Consider the following 20,617-nt stretch of genomic DNA (forward strand, 5'->3'; position numbering starts at 1 on the left):
CAATAGGAATGTTGCAATTCAGATTATGAACAGTGCCACCTGAGAAGTATACACATGGAGGAACCCACAAACTAAATGTGTATACAGTTTCTCTATCAATGACACTCAAATCACCAATATAAGCGAAGTACAATTAACCTCAACCCCCAGTGGGTTAATGTCTGTTATGTCACTCTCTCTTTCTATAATAATAATAATAATAATAATAATAATAATAATAATACATGTTTGTATGTCAGAAACAATGTGGGCTATTTGCTTCTTTTTATTGTGTTGTGCTGTATAATTGTGATATGGATCTCCTTGGGTCTGAAGTAAAGATTGAATTGAATTGAATAATCTTTATTATCCACAAAGGGATATTTGTCTTCAGTCTGAACACATAACCATATAGCACAAAACAACATATCACACAACACCAAGACAATACATCACACAGAAACACACACAGAAAACCATATTATCCCACATTCTCACCAGACCACCACCCTACGTCTCTCTCTCTCTCCAACCCCCCATGGTGAGACCCGGGGGCTGTCCTAGTTTCCTGCATGGCTGGTTGCCTCTCACCACTCGTCTTTCTGAGCCACATCTCTGTAGGCCCGAAGTCAGCGGCTCCCTTAAGTCACAAGCAGATCTGACTGCCTCCCCTCCGCGCTAATATTAGCTGCTGCTACAGAGAAGCTAACCAGGCCACATCCACGCTCTGCTCCACTTTGACTTTCACAGGACTTTGAGAAACTACTCCCACGCACATAAACACACACAAACACACAAATGCGCCATCTCTCTCATCACGTGCCTGTGCGCACAAAGTCGGTGTGAGAGCACGTGTTGGAGCCAGCGCACAAGCTAAAACAGCAGAATGTAACTCAAATGAAACCACGGCTCCTTTAGAGTTGCCTGCGCTCATTCAAAGACAAACAATAATATCACATCTTAGCCGCTAACTTGAAACTGGAACCTATGATTGCCACACTCTATGTCTGAATATCAACTTCTGTATGTGTGTTCACTTATTAAGTCACTCTGAGTAACAGAGAGCACATGAGGACTTTTATTGTCTTTCTGTCTGTCGTCCAGTTTCCCAACACAGCGGGCTTATTGGAGACACATACTGCAATGATTTATACTTTGTTGGGTCTCCTATCGGAATATCGAAAATAGCCGATCTAATCTAGTCTCACAATGGGCTGTGCTGAAACACATTGTGAGCTTGTAGATCTGCTATTACAGAGCATGTGTATTGATCTACGAGCATGAGGGGGACGGTTGTGTAGTGGCAGATGACCTAATTCTCCCAAGGTGGAATCGTGCGCACAGGGTATTTATAGAAGTCCTTTTCAATTCTGAGATTTGTTCTTCTTCTTTTTTCTTTTTTTACATCTTTATCTATATATTCCTTGGCCTGGTAGCGGATGACCTGGTTTCTATGGTACTGAAATAATTTGTTTTTTAACACCCTTAGAAGAGGAACAGTGGTGCGAGGTGGGTTGGTGTTGTGAGGTAATGCTGCACGCTCCTTTTTTCTCAGATAGAGCTACTTTGTTACTTGTGTTTAGATTCGGATCAAAATCGTTTTGCGGTTTTCTGATGTGGTCTAGAATGGTAATACATATATTCGTGCTCCTCCAAAATGATTCCCCTCGGCCAGAGTAATTTTATGATTTTATGATTATAATTTCTTTTTTTTAATAATTGTTATCCATCGATTTTGTAACCCTTTTTTCACCCGGTGCCAATTTGCTAAGTGATCCTGGGCACTACACTCCACCCCACCAGCCTAGGGAGGCCAGGGCCGAGCTCATGCCTCCTTCAATGCATGAGAGCCAACTGACCTTCTTGTCACCTGACAGGAGAGAGTTTCCCTGGTTGGACGTAGCGCGTGGAAGGAACACGTTATTCCAACCAGTTCCCTTCCCCTCCATCAGGCGCCCCGGCTGACCAGGGGGAGGCAGTATAGTGACCAGGATTACTACATGTTTTTGTGAGGGTATTAACTACCCTAGGAGACACGGGGAGAACATGCAAACTACACACAGAAAGGCCCTTTCGCCAACCCCACCTAGGGTATGGGCGCTGATGACGCGGAGGAGAAGACACGCCCCCAGCGCCCACAGCGTCCCCGGCAGGAATCGAACCCAGGACCTTCTAGCTGTGAGGCGACAGCGCTACCGACTGCGCCACTGTGCCCGCTCATATGATTATAATTATTATAATTATGATTGTGACAAGTTTCTTCAAGTAAGGAAATATGGCGTTCCGCCGTATGGAAAGCCTGGTGACGAGAGATTACTTGTGTTACTTACATATACCAATTTGGGTGCTTTTTCTCTTCTTTTTTTCTTTCTTTGACACAACGAAGCCCTAATAGCGAAGTGTATTGACACAATACAAGCAGAGTCCTTTTTAGGCTCTGTGTGAAAACTTCATCTCCGACCTTGTTATGGAGAAAGTGTTGCAGTGTTGTTTTTGGGTAGATGAAAATGAACATTTTCAGCCCACCCACCGCCTCCCAAAAGAAGAAAACAAAATCAGTCTACCAAGGAAGGAGAGAAGAATCAGCTCACTGTTTTAGAAGCTGTCATATTAGATCTGTGTAGAGTTCTGTTGTTGGAAACCCAGATTATGTTATGGGGGAAAAAGGGAGTGTGAAAATACCAGAGAAGATAGAGTGTGTTATTTATGACTGCCCAAGGAGAGAAGAGACTCTAAATTCATAATAGACTTGTATATCTCCCATTCGCAGAAAATAGCAGCCTATGATTGCTGCACCTTTTATTAGATTTGGCTTATTTCCAATAACCATGTATGCACAATATGCCGACTTCTCACACTGTGTGTTTTCCCCTACGGCTGATCAGACAGGAGCCACTAGGAGAAGCCGAAAGCCAAACCCACCTAAACCACTAAAACCCTACAGTATACCGTTCCCCTCTACACCTAATGTTTGCACCAGAATAGGGACGCAGTCAACTGAATTTATACTCAAAAGAAGTGCCATGAGGTCAAAATGTTGTTTGAGAAACCGGTGCTGTGATGCTGTGGACAATGTTATGACTCTCCTCACCTATGAAGCTGCAGGTACTCCCTCGGCCGGTTAAGAAGGTGAAGGAACCGGTCGACGATCTTATTCTTACCCACACCCTATAGAGGCACACACATACAGTACATAAAATTAACAAGTGAAAACTTGCTTGCATCGTCGTCAAGAATTTGGTTACATAAAAGTAGACATGGTACTCCTCTGTGCAACACACGTCTGTGTTGTTGCGAAACTTGCCAAAGTGTGAACTTACAGGAGTGCAATATGAAATCTGCAGCATAATACTCTTCTGACAGCATGGAACTATGACTACTTTAATGCAGCATAATGTTTGGCATTTAGTCGTATTCGCTTATCGGTAACACTTTACTTGAAGGTCAGGTCTATAATGCATTATAATCGCATTTATAATGCATTATAATGCACTTAGTTAAAAGGCTTCATAACACTTGTTACAAATGTTTATAATAATGCATGACAACTTATAACAAGGTTTATGAAGTATTATAAGTGCTGGTCACAGCGGAACAGCACATCATCATTAAAGTATTTATTTTTTTCAACAAATAATACACATCACATACAAGACAAATAACAAAAAAACAAAAAACAAAAAAAACAGACTTAAACACAACAAAAACAGGCAGTCTTAACTAAGCTAAGCGGACAACACCCCCCTACACCCCTTTACTATCAATTGTGATTATATCAATTGTGATTTCAACATACGATTAATGCAACAAACCCTTTATATACAAAAATAAATAGTCCCATACTAAATCGAACTTCCCTTTTACATTGTTTTTGGAACAGCACATTATAACTACCATTCTTATAAAGTGTCTTTATGTATAAGGACCCATATCTGACGAGCTACAATCTCCAACACCTTCGAGATTTTCAAGTGAGTCCTGAACCAGAAAAGGTTGAGAACCACTGTGATAAGTCACTCTTGACAGCTCCTAATGTCCGTGCCTACAACCCACGCATTGACTCAGAGACAAGACACAGTCATACACACATACAGCTGCACACACACAACCTCTGGGCCCTGGCAAAAGGGTACACCATGTCCATTTCCCAGCGGGCCTCCGCTTCTTCCTGCAACCCTGGCCATTCTTCCCCCCCAAACCCCCCCTCCGGGTCAGGTAGAGGGTAGAAGAGAACATGAGGATGAGGCCCTGATTGTCCCCGCAGCCGACTAAAGTGTGCTGGGGGTGGCAGGGTGACACAAGGGCAGACGGAGCTTGTTTCATAACCCTACCCTTCATACTCGTCACGCTGAGCTGTCATCTGTGGCCTAGTTCAATGAGACCCATCACTCATAGTATGGAAGACAGGTCTAATCTCTGGTTGTGTCTGGCTGAGCTTGGCCCTTACCGAGTGTGTGATATACTGTAGGGATGGGCATGACTGACCAAAATCAAAGTTGAATATTCTGCTGCTATTGCTAACGATTATTCAATGAGACCCATCACTCCCTGGTTCAATGAGACCCATCACTCCAGTATGGAAGACAGGTCTATCTCTGCTTGTGTCTGGCTGAGTGTGCGATATAGGGATGGACATGACTGACCAAAATCAAAGTAGATTATTCTGCTGCTATTAATAACAGTGAATTTATTCTGGTATCCTCATGATTTTTTTCTTTTTTTTCCTAGTAGCCAATAATTTTTACCCCCTTTTTCTCCCCAATTTAGTAGTTTTTGACAGTTAATTCCTCCCCACACACATTTTTGTGTTTTCACTGCTGTTGTACCCTACTGACTCCGCCAGGAGGACGTAGAGCCTTCGTCCTACTCCTCCCGCCCCAACACTCCCTGCTGAGAGGTGCCACGCGTAGGAGACTCTAGGAGTACATGCAATGACCAATATCACCCTCCCCGTCCGGCTTCCCTCCCCCGAACATGGGCCGATTGTGTTCGCACAGACGCCCGACAAAGCCGGATGCACCACAGTGGATTCGAACCCACAAACTCTGTGGTGGTGGGCAGGGACTTTACCACTGCGCCACCCGAGCACCGGTATCCTCATGAACATCTTCATGTATAGCCTAGCATACTAGCCTTGAACATTAGGCTAACATGACAATGCTAATAAAGGCATCCTCTAAAATGTAGTAACTATGGGCAGGGTTTGGATGACAATATAGCCCTTTTTTTAAAAACAGTTTTTCATTTTATTATTTATAAACAATTCTTATCCTCAAAAACGATAATTTGTGTGGCGAACGTTTAGTTTGAGATGCTTGCTGGTCAAAACAATTAGAGACTCTTATTGAGTGGCTGAGTTGTGATTGGTCACTCACCTGATTGCCAACCAATAGGAGGTGTTCTCCCAGCAGGAAGTCTTTCAGCATGTCCTCCATCACCATGATGTGCTGCAGTGAAATTAAAGCGAAATTAAAGCAGACACAAACGAACCGAGGCATTATTTTCCATTGGGGGACATCTTGGACAGCTTCGAGCCATTTGGGGTGATTTCAGTGTGAAAATGGTTTGCAAAAGTCTTTGTGAAATGTTTGCACCGGTTTAATGGGTGTGTCTGGGCTGCATAATTGTATGTAGCATACATGACTGTAAAACATTTTTTTTATTTGCCTTGTTTAAATGTGCTTTACAAATAAAACTGCCTTATTGCCTTGCCATTTGCACACCCTCGGAATAACAGACCTGTAAGGGTCCATTTGGTTCCTAACTATCAATCATTTAGCTGGGTAGCCCCTGGAACCCCTTCATGGACCCTTGGGGGTCCTTGGACTCCACTTTGCAATCAGCTGTTAAGTCTTAAAATGATACTGTCTTGTGTAAACTCAGAAGGGTATAGTGTTTGGTTTAAAAAAAAGATGGACTGCTACGGAGTTCTCTCTCCTCTCCTCTCATCTCACCCCCTCTCCCTCCCTTCTCCTTCTCCTCTGCCTTTCTGAGGGACGAAAAAACAGGTCATTCACAAATGGGGCAGGCCAGAACTATCTCTCATCTTCCCACTTCTGCTTCTTTCTCTCGCTTTCTCTCCCTCCCTCTCTCAATTCATCCAACAATACAGAAGATGGAGATGATAAATAAAAAGGGGGAGAAGGAGAGGGACAGAAAAGTCAAAATCTTTGAAGTAAAGGCCCTAAAGTGAGAAAGCAAGGGGAAAAATAAAGACAGACACAGACAGATGGACATAACTGGGTCATTGCTGCTGGACATCAGGCTGTCAGTGAGAAGACTGTTTCCTACCCACCAACATATCTTTTTTTTTTTACTGAACCCAAGCTCTAAAAAACTCATTAATCCAGTAACATGGGCAGATTTTCCTTATTTAAACAGGCGGATGATGGAGAACAAGTTCCCACTGACTGCACCATTCTGTGACTGAATATGGTGCAACTTCTTCCATTCAGCCTGCAAATGAATGGCCAGTAAGATTGTGTGTAAATCCATAACTCAATATAGCAACAACTACCGTGTTGGTAGTGGGCTCTGCGACACACACACACACACACACACACACACACACACACACACACACACACCCACCCACCTCTGGGACTCTTGTGTCACGGGGCAAAGGCCTAGCTGGAACAACAAACCGTGGAGGAATGTCAGCTCCAAAGCCCCAAAATCATCCAAATCCATCCCAATAAATTAACATCACACAAACAAACGAAAAAACAGAAAGAAGAGCAGTGAGAATGAAAAGAGAGGATGAGAGAGGATCTAAGTGGCTTGTGGTTCCTTCTCCAGTTACACAGGTGACCTCACCTGAATGTAAATCTGTGCTAGGCAGAGTGGTGAGCATGAGCAAACTCAAACAACATTGTACAGTATTTCACCGTGGTTCTTATGCAGTACGGTGAGTCATGGAGCCTTGGGCTACTTTGCAGCAGGCATTCTAATCAAACCTAAGATCCAAGATGACAAGGTGACTTTTTGTTGCTTTGTCAAAGTACGCCTCAGGACCAAAAAAAAAAAAAAAGGTAGGGCTGTGTGGCTCATGCTCCCTGAGTAGTACGTCACTAAATGTGAATGAGATTGGCTAATAACAGTACCTGTGCGTTATCATAGAAGAGCACATCGGGAACTTTCATTTTCTCACTGGCGTTGAAGACTGGAGCAGACACACTGCCGATGGTCAGCACACCATCCTTCACTGTACCTGGAGAGACAGAGAGTGTCATTTTTCAAAAACAGATCAAGGAGGTATGCAAGTAATTGGAATAGGAGGATGAATGGACTACTCACAGCTGTGGTCATGTTCACCAGGGACTGCAGTGTCCTGGATTGAACAGTTAGCCAGGTTCTTCTGAAGGGACGCACGTGCCAGGCTTGGCAAGAACCTACACAATAAAATGGTATTACTATACAGTATCTGTGTGTACACACAGTAAATTCCTCAGTGTTAATGTAAGCCAAATGTACCCGTATTTAATTTTTCCAACAGTATAGTCTGTACCTGAAAGTGTGTGCATGTCCCTGTCTTTATGTGCGTGTGTTCATATTGACACCGGTGCTTTTCAGGAAATGGAAAAAAAGATCCTATGTTCCAATATAGTTATTATTTGTCATAAGCTCTTTTAATACTTTTCACTATTTATAAAACCCACAGACACACTAGGGCATTCAAGAATAGTGATTTTTAGCATTTTTTTTTTTTTTTTAATGGCATTGACGACTCGACTCAAGGAATGCGAGTTGATACCAGAGCTCACAGCTGCGTGTCTGCTGTAGAAAAGCCACTAAAAAATAAATAAAAATAAAAATCTTTTTTTTTATAGAATAATCGACTTTGATGTACAGTGGTCGAATAGTGGTTTGATAGTCGAATATTCGAATATTCGATTATTCTGTTAATGCCCTAAGACACACTTTACACTTGGTGTCCGTATTTTAGCCATGTAATTTTCCAAATGTTTCAAAAATAGTGAGAATGGCAGATCTACAATCTCACAATGTATCGCATGAGCTTGTATATCTTCTTTTTTGCTACAATCTCATTTGATTTGTATACTTTATTCATACAGGTGAATCCCATTGAGATACAAGATCTCTTTTACAAGGGAGCCCTGTTCAGGGTAGCGGCAGTACAAACATTTCAAAAATAATTTAAGAGTGCAACAGTGGCATAAGGCAAGAAAGTAATAGCACCAATAGAAGCATACAATAAAACCCTTAGCTAGGGAACCAGGTGCACTGCCTGATGGAGCCAATCAAGTCAGACTTTTAAAAGACCTAAGCAAGATCAGTTCCTTAAGCTTCAGATCTGATTCCAAGCTGCAGGGGCAGCACACATGAAGGGTCGATTGCCAAGTTCAGTTTGAGCTTTAGGGGACAGTAACAGTCGCTTGAACGTAAACTCAGTGGTGTGTTCTAGGTTTTTTCGGAGGGTACCATAATTATTCCCTCCCACATTCACGGCACGCTCACATGCACGTGGTCACCGAATGAAATAACCGCGTGGTCACTGAATGAAATAACCGCTCTAACATATATATGTGTGTGAACTACTTTGAACTCCCATGGCCAGCAGTCCAGGCCAATGAAGACCACCCAACTCTGGCACACAAGATGCAAGGGTGAGTGAGAAACTTGCAGCCTGTGAAAAACCTCAGGGCACTGTGGTACATATATAACCAGTGCAAGCATTTGACAGTGGCATGCATGTAAACCAGATCACCATAATCCAGTAAGGGAAGGAAAGTTGCCTCAACCAGTTCTGTCTTGGTGACAAAAGAAAAGCATTCTTTATTTCTAAAATAAGATCCTAGCTTGAGCTTGAGCTTCTTCGCTAAGTTTTCAATGTAACATTTGAATGATAAATTGTCATCAATTACAATACCAAAGTACTTTTACTGGGAGACGACTTCAATTTGACTGCCCTGCAAAGTTACAATGCCAGAAGGAGAAGCCGATGCCTTCCTAGAATTGAAGAACAACATCAGCTTCATCTTTGTGGCACTCATGATAAAGAAGAAAATTGGGAAATAATTGATGAAAAAACATAAAAAGATTAAATATGCCTGACAGCGATATGTGTTGTATGAGTCTGTGCGTGCGTGCGTGCGTATGTGTGTACCTAGAGAGACAGGCCTTGTTGACAGCATGAGCTATGCTCTCCTCTGGATACACAGAGAGACGACGACAGATTCTCAGCAGCTGTCTGGTGGAGAGAGATGAGGCCAGAGACTGGGCCTGAGGACACAATACACACACACACACATTTGTTAGGACATGTACACACAGCTGCATCCGGGTGGCACAAGGGTAAAGTTCCTAACCACCACTGTGGAGACTGGGGTTCCGGCAGGGGAGGGCGATCTCTGTCACTGCACTTGTGACTTCTGCAGGTTGGTTCGGGGCACCTGTTCAGCGGGACATGGAACTGGGAGGGATAGTGTGTTCCTCCACATGTGTTACACTCTCCTGGTGAAACTCCTTATTGTCAGCGGCTGGCTATGTGTGTATCGGATGAGACATGTTGTTGTCTACACCCTCCCCAAGACCAAACAGTAGGGGTTGGCAGTGACAAAGATCATACACACATGAGGTGAATTGGCTAAAATGACTAAAATCAAAGAAGAAAACGAGAACAAAAAACGAAACAGCTCATGAATAAGCACATACACAGATACACACACTGAGAGAGAATCAAAAACAGTGCTGCACTTACGGTGGGGTCATTGGTCTTTCGGAGGTTGTGTGAGAGGAGAAGTAGCTGTTCTACTGACTCTGCAGGAACATTGGGAGTCTGGAGGAAGACACAGACAGTGGTTGGGGGTGTTGATGGAAAAAGATTGAGAGAGAGAGAGAGACAGGCATCAAGTTGGATGGAATGCAGTGAATGAATACAAGTGGAATGTATAATTCTTATCTATAATCAGTGATATTCTGTCTCTAAAAGACAAGCGTCTCCCTATTCAAATTAAGGTGTCAAATCAAATCAATTGTGTGCGTGCGTGTGTGCGTGTGTGCGTGTGTGTGTCTCTTACCAGTCCTTGTATGAGGCTGATCTCCTCCGCCCTAGCCAGTGGTTGTACGCTGTGGTACAAGAACATGGTGAGGAGCTCTGGATTCAGCCACTGCTGACCACTGGCCCCGCTACTGGCCCCCACCACTGGGGGCTCCGCTAAGGCCAGGACCCTGAAGGACGGGTGGATAGGGAAGATAGACCTGCAACACACACACACACACACACACACACACACACACACACACACGTATATTGATTTGTTAAATAGATGCTTAAGAGTGTGTGTAATAATAAATAGACCTATTTGACCCCACAGGGAAAATTTTGTTTTCAGCGTCACCCAGCTGATTGCTGCCCAAGTGGTCACACTTGAGCGCAAGGGGGGAGCAGTTATAGGTTAGGCGTCTTGCTCAAGGACACCAAACATATTGCCGGGCCAGGAATCAAACCTGGGACCTTCCGTTTTCCAGGCTGCCTCTCTACCAGTTCAGCTCTCTACCCATTCAGCTATGGCCATCCCGATGTGTGCGTTTGTGTGTGCGTGACTTTGTTCCATTCAATCTCTGTCAAAGATATGGGCACCACTTTTGACAGCTGTCATCCTCTGATTCAAGGAGACATCAAAGTCCATTGACACTGCCCCACATTGACATATGACTAGACACAAACGTGCACACACACTCTCTCTATCTCTCTCTCTCTACAAAGCCGCTGCTCGTTAGGATGAGCCAAGTCGAAACTTGCGACCACACAGACTGGAAAGTGGACTGAATCAAATAGCAGGTGTGGGGAATTCTACAGGTGTGGGGAATTTGCCAAATCAAGCTTAGGCTGGGGTTGCCATAGCAATCAATTGGCTCATTTATTTAGGCCAATTTCTGGCGGTTCTGGACAACAGCCCATCCGACCGACTCGACGCCGGGCACGGCACTCCCTCAGGTCAGCGGCGACTCGCGTGCCGAGTTTGAAGTATAACAGTTATCGAGATACGTGGATTACAGACGTACATACGTACGTAAAGAGATTCCTTGCATTTATTTTAAGATGTTGGTGCATTTGTGTGTGTAGTGTGTACATTTGCCTAGTCAGAGAGAGGGAGATGAAGAGATGAAGATGAGAGCCACAATCTTTCTTTTCTACTATTACATTGAAGGTATTCTTGAACATACCATGTACCACTGCCTCGGAGGCTTCAGTGTGATTGATTAATCTGTAATAATTAAACTGTACATTTTTTAAAGGTTTTCAAAAATAGCAGAAACAGCAGATCTACAAGCCATTGTGAGCTTGTATCTTGGCTCTTTCCTTTATTTGTATTTTTTTTATTTGAAGGTATAACTGATTAAATATGGGCTATTTTGGCCACAGCAAATTAATATATTTTTGTTATTGGTCATTTCTGTGTATATTTAAGTTATTTGTCATATCTGCCCTGTGCACTTTTTGTTTTAAAAAGCCTGAAAAGCAAAAAGAAATATTTTGTATAATATGTTTCAATGTTCAATGCCAAAAACACAATTAAATCGTTAATCACAATTAATCGTCAAGTAAGATATCATGATCTTGACAGCCCTAATTGTTGCTAGGTTGTACAGCTACTATAGGTTGTACAGCAACAATCTCTGTATACAATAAAATGCTGGTGGATACGCCCACACACACTTACGTAAACACACACACACACACACACACACACACACACACACACACTTTGTCTGAGCCACAGGAGTGGAGGAAGAGGAAGTGGGTTTATTTCAGCCCAGACGCCCCGCCACAAACATCCTTCCTGCCTGCCTAGGTGGGGTTTCAAGACATACGCACGCACGTGCACTAACACACACAAACAAACACACACACACACACACACACACACACACACACACACACACACACACACACACACATCCATGCATTGATAAGAAAGACAGAGGTCATTTGAGGTCAACAATAACAAGACATAACCGACACTGCATCAATGTAACTATACTGTATACTGTATTAAAAGCAGGAAATGTCTTCACGCTGAAAAATAAGTCTCCAATATTTAATTTCACTTTTTTAGTCACACCTTCATCAGACAAGTAGGAGCTGATTTTTCAGCATGCTTTCACCTCTTCCTCTTCCTCCATTATTTCGTTATCCTGCACCTGAATCCAATTGATTTGGATTTTGCACATGATTTACCTTTGTTCTTAATAATATATTTTTCCAATTTGGTAATTCAATATCCAGTGTATCTGAGACCTAAATAACACACGGCTTCTCCTGCACAGAACTCAGCAAAACTCACAAGCTTTCACAGGTCTGCCCAAATCTTCGCTCTGTGAAAAGTATTGGACAGTACTCTTCAAAGAGTACTAGACAGTACTCTTTTTTTGTGTGCTTTTTAACCTTTTTTTCTGCCCAATTTAGTTGTTATGCCAATTGATTCCTACCCACACACATTTGTGTGTTGTCACTGCTGTTGTATCCTACTGACTTACCTGCCAGTGAGGCCAATTGTGTTCGTATACATTGCTGATAGTGCTGTCTAACAAGTCTATGAAGCAATCTATGAAAAAGTTTAAGCTGCAAGATAATTTTAATATCGGATATATAGTGGGGGTCCCTGCTTCATCTCTCTCTCAGCTCAGGGTCCTTGGCCTGAAAAACGTTGAAGACCCCTGGTATGGACACATGACAAAGCCGGATGTGCCACGGTGGATTCAAACCCACAACCTGGTGGGCAGGCACTTTACCACTGCACCACCTGGGCACCCAACGAAAGTTACTATTTGAAAAGCACCGGAGAGTACACTTTGCAAAGTATCGGACAATGCGGACAGTAGTCTTTGCAACCGCATGCTTTCTGTCCCAAATACCTGTACGGAGACTGGAAAAAGGCAATTTATTTATTCTGCATCTTCAGCCTGGAGTAGGCCGCAGAAGGACTTAGTACTTGACAAATTAAAATCGTTAAATGTTCTGGGATCTGAAATGAAAGAATTGGATGCAAAATTTTGTTTTTATGGATTTTCAGCACCTGTGTGAACACTAAGATGGAAGATCTCTCTCTCTCTCTCTCTATGGTAGAAAGGCTGAAAGGAGTCAATGTTGTCTTTCAGAGTCAGGGATCACATCTGTCCTGTTTCTACAAAAGCAGATTTAGAAATACTTCAATCCTGGACTCATCAACCGTAACGCCAAAATCCTGTTTCTTGACCTGTGTTTATGCGTGCGCCCCTGTGATGGTAATTAGACTATGGGAGTCAGTCCTTGACAACAGGTGTGATGACAGACACAGACACACGCACACACGTACCTTTCCTGCAGTTGCTGGTCAGACAGTTGGAGTTGTTCTTTCAGGGTCTGGTATCTGTCCCACCTCAGCAGTCTGGTTCCGTCATACAGAGACAACTCACGGTCATGAAGCAACCTGGTAATGCACAGCATCATCGGTTTGGTTATAGGGTAGGAATAGGGTACCAAACACAAACAAGAGATTTAGGGTCCCTTGCTTGGGTGTTCCACACCTGGACCCTGGATTTGCATGTCATGACGTCACCTCTTTCTATACCAGCGCTCGGTCACCTGGCCAACCATTAAAAGAACACTTTTTGGTGAGCTCATCGCTCATGATTCATAAAACAGGGTTACTACATACGTAAACCTATAGTTTTATTTCATCAAATTCGGAATGAGCACACTATGGGATGTGAAAACTCCCGGCTTGCCAGAGAACCACAGTCTTGCCAACCATAGAGGTCCTGAACTCCCTCTCTAAATGGGCTGCTCCCCTCAGGGAGCTCAAGTGTAGGAGTTCACTTACTCACCATTTTGCGAAGGTAGCTCCCTAGAGAGCTCCTTCCGTCTAAGAGTCAGACCTGAACTCCCAAACAAACAATAAGGGAGGATCCTCCGTCAGGGAGTTCCCTGTTGGGAGTTCACACTAAGGACAGAATAGGCCAATGAGGGTGCAGTCACATCCAGCCTCCTCTTGTACCCTTGAAAGAAGCCCAAGATGTAGCCGTTTCCCTTGTAGAATGAGCTCTAACGCCTGCCGGTGGCTCTTGGCCCCTGCTGGCATATGCCGGAGAAATTGCACTTTTCGCATGTATTATTTCTGTCTTTGTGGGAACAACTGTGGGTGTCGTTCCGTGTGTACTGGACGTGAAAGAGTGTGTGTGTGTGTGTGTGTGTGTGTATATGTGTGTGTGTGTGCGTGCGTGCGCTTGCCCTGTGCACCATTTTGCACTAGGTGTAGGGCGTAGGGCCCTGAGAATGCAAAAATTGACCCAAATGGACTAGTAATGGGAAAGGTCCATGAGGATGAACACTGAGGATTTTACATGTGTACCTGGAGAGCACGGCAAGTGTTCCCAGGTTGACCCTGTGTATGCCATCCAGCACTAGCAGCTTGCCCTCCTGGGCAGCATTGACCAGCGGGGAGGCCCTCCACGCTGTGTCCCCATTAGGGAGGGTGTACCTCTGCTGCAGCAGGTCCCTGGCTGTCATGTCCTGGAGAGTCAGAGAGGAGAGGAGAGAGTGGCTGACAGTGAGAAAGTGGGGTAGGGCCAGTTCTCTCCTATATATTCTTTTGTCATGGTCATGGCACACAAACCATGTAAATTAGATGAACTGACAATATGCATAAAACATTTCACCATCATTGGGATTAAGACGTAAACATTTAAACCATATTTCTGTTTGTCCGCTGCTGATATATGATATCTGTGTTTAGCCGATAACAGTCAAGGATGCAGGCATGGTCTTTGGACAGTGTCAAATCCACCACAGCAATGCCATATCATTGACAAGACAGAGGAGGAGCGGGAGTCACAGACAATTTATTCCATGCACCGACCATTTAATTGCTGCTTCTCAGCAAAAGGTACTTTTGAAAACAGGCCACTGGTATTTATTCATTAAATTAGGAAATGAAATGATTGGTGTGAAGAGACAAAATGAAGAGCCTTCTGTCACGGCAACGTGACCAGACAGATGCAGACTGTTGGAGAAAGCCGTAGGACTCACATTTGTCTCTCTTGGCTCCTTCAACACATAGTTCCTGAGAGACGTTAATGGTGTGACTGATGTGTCTGGTTGGCTGAGCTATGGCTGTCTCCTAACCTGGAGCAGCCTGACTTAAGTCTAATTTATACTCTGTCACATGATGGTGGCACTTAATAACAGATTTTCAAGCTACTAATGCAACACATTGCATTGCGTTGTTAGCGGAGTATAAAGCTTCTTAGTCAAGAATTAAGAAGTGGGTGAAATTAGTTTTTGCGCAAGCTCCATTTTGTTGTTTTTCAGAAACTGAGAAAAAGAAAAAGGAGGACAGGGAGAGAGAGAGCAAGGAGAAAATGTGTCAAAGTCTGACACTGTGCTGCCTTTGAAATGGCAGATTGATTAAGAACTCATAGTTTTAAAGAAATATAATTCTGTCATTTAATAAGTTGAAGTCTGTCACTTTGCCTTGGTGCATGTCTTCCTTCCTATTGTATGATTGTCCTTTTGTTGATCGAATCAGTCAACACTCTCACCCTGAACACTGGTGTTCCACAGGAATGTGTAATGTCTATCTATCCATGCAATATTGACCATCATCAAGTTTCAGATGACATGACAGCAGGAGCACTCATTCAATGTCCCTTCGACTATGCATGCACCTCATGGTACCATAGCACCACGAAGGCCTTAAAAACAAGGCTTCAGACATCCCAAAACAAACTGGTCAGGGTACTGCTTGGCCTTACACCTACTGTACAACTCATCTAACCCCTGCTCACTTTGCTAAGGTGGGATGGCTCAGGGTAGAGGACAGAGTACATCAACTTGCAATGGGCCTGGTCTACAAGATACACTACATCACAAACACAAAGACACCCATGTACCTGTCAAACTACTTCAAAAACGTGGGAGCTCCACAAATCACGTTCAACCTAGATTTTGACATTTCAAACAAGGCGTTACCTTTTTTTCTACTGCTATGCCACCAAAATGTGCTATGACCTACCAACAGTCATAAAAAAAAGTGTGAATCCTTGCTCTCCTTCAAAACCACTCTAAAAGAGCACTTACAGGTGGCTGCAATTCCGTACTGGCCCCTGTAAAAACTCCAAGCCTATCACCAGAAATCCCCCCCCCCCTTTTTACTGTACATATTTTTCTGCTTGATTACTACTCGTTTATATGATGTTTTTGCATAGTATTGTATATTATTGTTTGTCATCAAATGTTTCGATTTATTGAATACACAGGACCCCAATGGAAACAAGCCATAGTGCTTTCTTGGGTTTAACACTTTTAGCATCCTTTTGTTTTGAACTTGTACTGTACTGTACTTTCTGTGCTTTTTCTGCAAACTGTTAATAAAGTATTCAATCAATCAATCAATCAATCAATTACGACAGTCATCGGCCTGATCTCTATGAGTCAGTATACAGGGACAAGGTACGAAACCTGACATCCTGGTGTTCTGTCGACAATCTCATTCATAACAAGATGAGCATGGCAGTGGCGAGTCTCCAGTTTCTGGAGGCGCACATAACTGAGAAGTTGCTGGGCCGTATACACCTCCACTATCATGAGGAAGGCACAACAAAGCCTCTATTTTCCACGGAAGGTGAGGAAAGCCAGACTGCTGCCGAACCATCTTGTGAAATTTTACCGGTGCACAGTGGAGAGTATCCTGACGTACTGCATCACATGGTATGCTATAGCTGCACCAGGAAGGAATAGAAAGCTCTGCATAGGGCATCAAGTATGACCCAAAACATTATTGGGACACAGCTGACAGCAGTTGAGCACCACACCGGATGTTGGGGCAGGGGGCGTCCAACATCTTCTATGACCAAACCCACCACCTCTTCAAACTACTCCCAGGAAATACAGGACAATACACGCACAAGACTGAACCCCACAACACACACACTAGGGAAACAGAATACAGACACATGGAGCAGAAACACTGCAACACACACACTAAAGCAGAAGCACTGACTGCACTCTACCGTGCAATACGCGCACGCACACGAGCAGAAGCACTGACTGCACTCTACCATGCAATATGCGATATATGCCATACTTATTTACACATGTTTACACATTGCTGCTAAATTTATTCTGCCAATTGATTATTGTTTAATAGCACAACAGACTGCACTTTCACTTTGAGCGCTGCTCTTATTGATTTTTTTATTGTTTTCAATTCAGGGTGTGCCATTGTCATTTCATTGTGTTGACAAATTATAATGTTTTCTTATGTCTTCTTAGGTTGTATTTGTATAGACGCACACGTACAATATATTTTCAATTGCTCTCCAGCCTTATGGTGTATATCACTTGGTTTTCCCAAAATGGGAATTTCTGGCCTGACTAGATGAATTGCCTGACACAGAATTCCGCAATTCCCGAAGCCAAAGTAACCCCTGACCTCAGCCAACTAAAAATAGCAGCAGCGTGATGCATGAATAAATAAGCCTGCAGTACACACACTGTGCGTGCGTGCACGCACACACACACACACAGGGGGAACTCATTTCCTGTACAGTCCTCACCCAGCCAACTGCATTCCACAGGTTGTCTCACTCACACACACACACAGAGGAGCGCACATGTGCACACACACGAGCGCACGCACACACACACTCGCAAGACATTTTATTACCTGATGTCTCTCACACACACACACACACACACACACACACACACACACACACACACACACACACACACACACACACACACACACACACACACACACACACACACACACACACACACACACACACACACACACACACACACACACACACACACACACACACACACACACACACACACACACACACACACACACACACACAGATCTCTGGGCAGGGCAGTTCCCAGTCTGTGGCAGCCCCAAGCCTGACAGGGGGCTTGGGGCCCAGGTATGTGATGAAACCCAGATGTGGGCCTCTCTCAGCCAAACCCCTGTCTCTCACCATAAAATAAAACTAAACCGTTACAATGTTACGGACACAGATGGAATAACTACTTGCTGTGATTTTGGTTTATTACGTGCCCTTACCCAAAGCCAACGATTGAATCATAACGTTTGTGAATTCCTCTTGGTTATCCATGCACCAGGTCATCCAAGTACAGGACAGTGTACTGTACTCATAACTGGCAACGAGTCAGTAGTAGTATTAATAGTGGAAGTGGATGACGTTGTTGGATCAATGAAAGTGAAGAGTCACAGACCACTCAATCAAATCCCAGAGGTTTGAAAGCCATCTAATAAGGTACAGGATTTCAAAATATTTTTGACAATTTTAGATTTTTTTTTTTTACTTTCGCCTATAATGACATGCCCAAAAATAAGGACGCCAGGGTGAAAGTGGTTAAGTTTAGAACATTCTACTCAGAATAAAAGGACTTCTATTTAAGGAGGTCTCTACAATCAAAGATACTTCTTCCATGTTGAGTGCAGCTCATCTGCCCCTCCTCTCCCACAACTGGTGGAAGTGTCAACGGGCTGACCCCGCCCCCATGACACCACAGGTCATGACCTCTGGAATGTCAGTGATGCATCAGATTATCTTTGCCAGTGATTTACTTCCTCCGACATGCATGCACTCATATACACACAGACAAACACACACATACATTTCTTTTTTTTTTCTCTACCAGGGTTGCAAAAGAGTCACTTCCTAAATCACCCGGCTGGAATGCTTGACTTTAATGGATGCGCGTATGCACACAAAAGTGTACGGCTGTTACAGATTTAGCTACAGCATCATAGCTGAGAAAACTTGAGAGGGTGTCCAAGAATAATGTTGTTTCTGATTCCTTATATTAATAAAAACAGATAAGTACAGCGTTTTTGACAGCGGAAAAGTAAGTCAGTCCATGTGTTTGTGTAGCATAGCATTTGAATTGTTAAGTGTGTCTGTTAGTTGACTAGTATGTTGCTAGAAAACGTTGCAATTGCTGACATTATAGCCTTGACTGACGTGAGATTGCCAATCAGATGAACACAGGTCAGGACAGGTGTGTGCGTGCGTGCGTGCATTAATCACACAGTGAGAGAGTAATCTCATTCTGGCAGTTTATACTATGGAAAAAGACCATTCAGCCTTACCTGGTAGAGCATGACTAGCTCTGTGCTGTAACCCAGCATCTCAGCAAACTCTCTGGCAATCACTGACTTGCCACAACCCTATAAAACACAGTAGTACTGTTACCAAATAGCAAGATTAATAATCACTGACTGCCATTACATGGACAACATTTCTTAAATCCAATTGAAATGAATCTGATGACAGATTCAGCCATAACTGTTTAGGTGGACACTAAATAAAGTGATCATTGTTTAAATTACCCAAAGCATTTAATAAGAATATGATTTAGGCTTTTTTGACATGCACAGTGGTTCTGACTTTTTTCATACATTTTAGAGATAGACCCAAATCGTGTCTTCAATAATAATAATAATAATAATGAAATATGTGTTTCTGCTGTTCTTTCTAATTAAGCAAAATTCAGTATGACAATACGGTTATTCATGGAATTATGCATGTTAATGGACCCCATATGGTCCCGGAGGAGGCGACCAAGAAGAGCTCTAATTCCACTTATCACGCAAATTTTGATTGTATTCTAATTTCAACTGTAGCAGTGCAGAATACCAGGTCATTTCAATATCAATTTGGGATCCACACCAAAAAATGTGTTAACATGTTATGTGAGGGTATGGTGAACCAGCCAATAAAATAAACTGATTTGTGTACCGGAGGCGTTGTTGATGGCCAGAAGGTTTGAGGATTTTGGAGTGTGCATAATAGGTTTCTGTAAAGCTTCAATTGTTGTCAATTGTACCAGCTACATGATCAGGGGCTCGGGTAAGGATTGCATACAGTATGCGCGAGCCTAACGTGTGCATGCTGTAACATAGGGATGGAATCTATTTTTGCCCAATGCATATACTGTGTCCACAAAATACAATATAAAGTAGTTAGGCATTTCAACTCACTTTCCTAGTATATTACATAGTATACATAGTATATTAATGCCCTAAGGTCAGACAGGTACAAATACTTAAAGGGATACTTCACTTTCACATAAAATAACCATTAAAAATATATATAAAAAAAATGAAAGAAGTTATGGCAAAATAAAGGCCCCCTCACACATTAGTAGGACACTCTAATGCGTGAGGGGGCCATGAATTTTCCATTACTTTTTGGGCGGTGAAACCGCCCCTATAAGTGAGATTTGGAAAAATGTACATTTTCCTGCGCTGTGATCTGGGCCCAGGAAATTAGTAGAATTATCCTGCGATGTGATTGGCCAATCACAGCCTATTCAGGACTGTGATTGGCCAGTGTCACATGACACATGTGCATAGCCCTATATAAGCAACCATAACTTGAAAAAAACCAAATATTGGTTTTTTTCAAGTTATGGTTTTGTCCATCATAAAGAGTGTTTCAATAAATGTATTTATCCTTTGTACATGATTGATCGACTCCATTCAGTATTGTGATTAGCTAGCAAGACACCGCCCACTTCACACAGGGTGTGATTTTTTCATTTATTTTTAATATATTTTTTAAATGTTTCCCCCCGCCGAAAGTGAAGTATCCCTTT

General features: G+C 43.1%; 1 protein-coding gene across 1 annotated transcript in view; it reads right to left on the reverse strand.

Annotated features, from left to right (window-relative positions):
* vwa8 (von Willebrand factor A domain containing 8) overlaps nucleotides 1–20,617 on the reverse strand; it is a gene marked incomplete at its 3' end in the record, with an annotated part of 71,042 nt that overhangs the window by 32,590 nt on the left and 17,835 nt on the right. Inside the window, exons 12-21 of the mRNA XM_080456471.1 lie at nucleotides 19,110–19,187; nucleotides 14,337–14,497; nucleotides 13,302–13,415; nucleotides 10,020–10,200; nucleotides 9,701–9,778; nucleotides 9,107–9,222; nucleotides 7,276–7,370; nucleotides 7,083–7,189; nucleotides 5,355–5,426; nucleotides 3,071–3,147 (exon numbers count right to left, since the gene is read on the reverse strand). Coding sequence (XP_080312597.1) covers nucleotides 3,071–3,147; nucleotides 5,355–5,426; nucleotides 7,083–7,189; nucleotides 7,276–7,370; nucleotides 9,107–9,222; nucleotides 9,701–9,778; nucleotides 10,020–10,200; nucleotides 13,302–13,415; nucleotides 14,337–14,497; nucleotides 19,110–19,187 — 1,079 coding nt within the window. The remainder of the gene's footprint in view (nucleotides 1–3,070; nucleotides 3,148–5,354; nucleotides 5,427–7,082; nucleotides 7,190–7,275; nucleotides 7,371–9,106; nucleotides 9,223–9,700; nucleotides 9,779–10,019; nucleotides 10,201–13,301; nucleotides 13,416–14,336; nucleotides 14,498–19,109; nucleotides 19,188–20,617) is intronic.

Source organism: Gymnoscopelus braueri (genome assembly GCF_963280865.1).
Source record: "Gymnoscopelus braueri genome assembly, chromosome: 18".
NCBI classification, from domain to species: Eukaryota; Metazoa; Chordata; class Actinopteri; order Myctophiformes; family Myctophidae; genus Gymnoscopelus; species Gymnoscopelus braueri.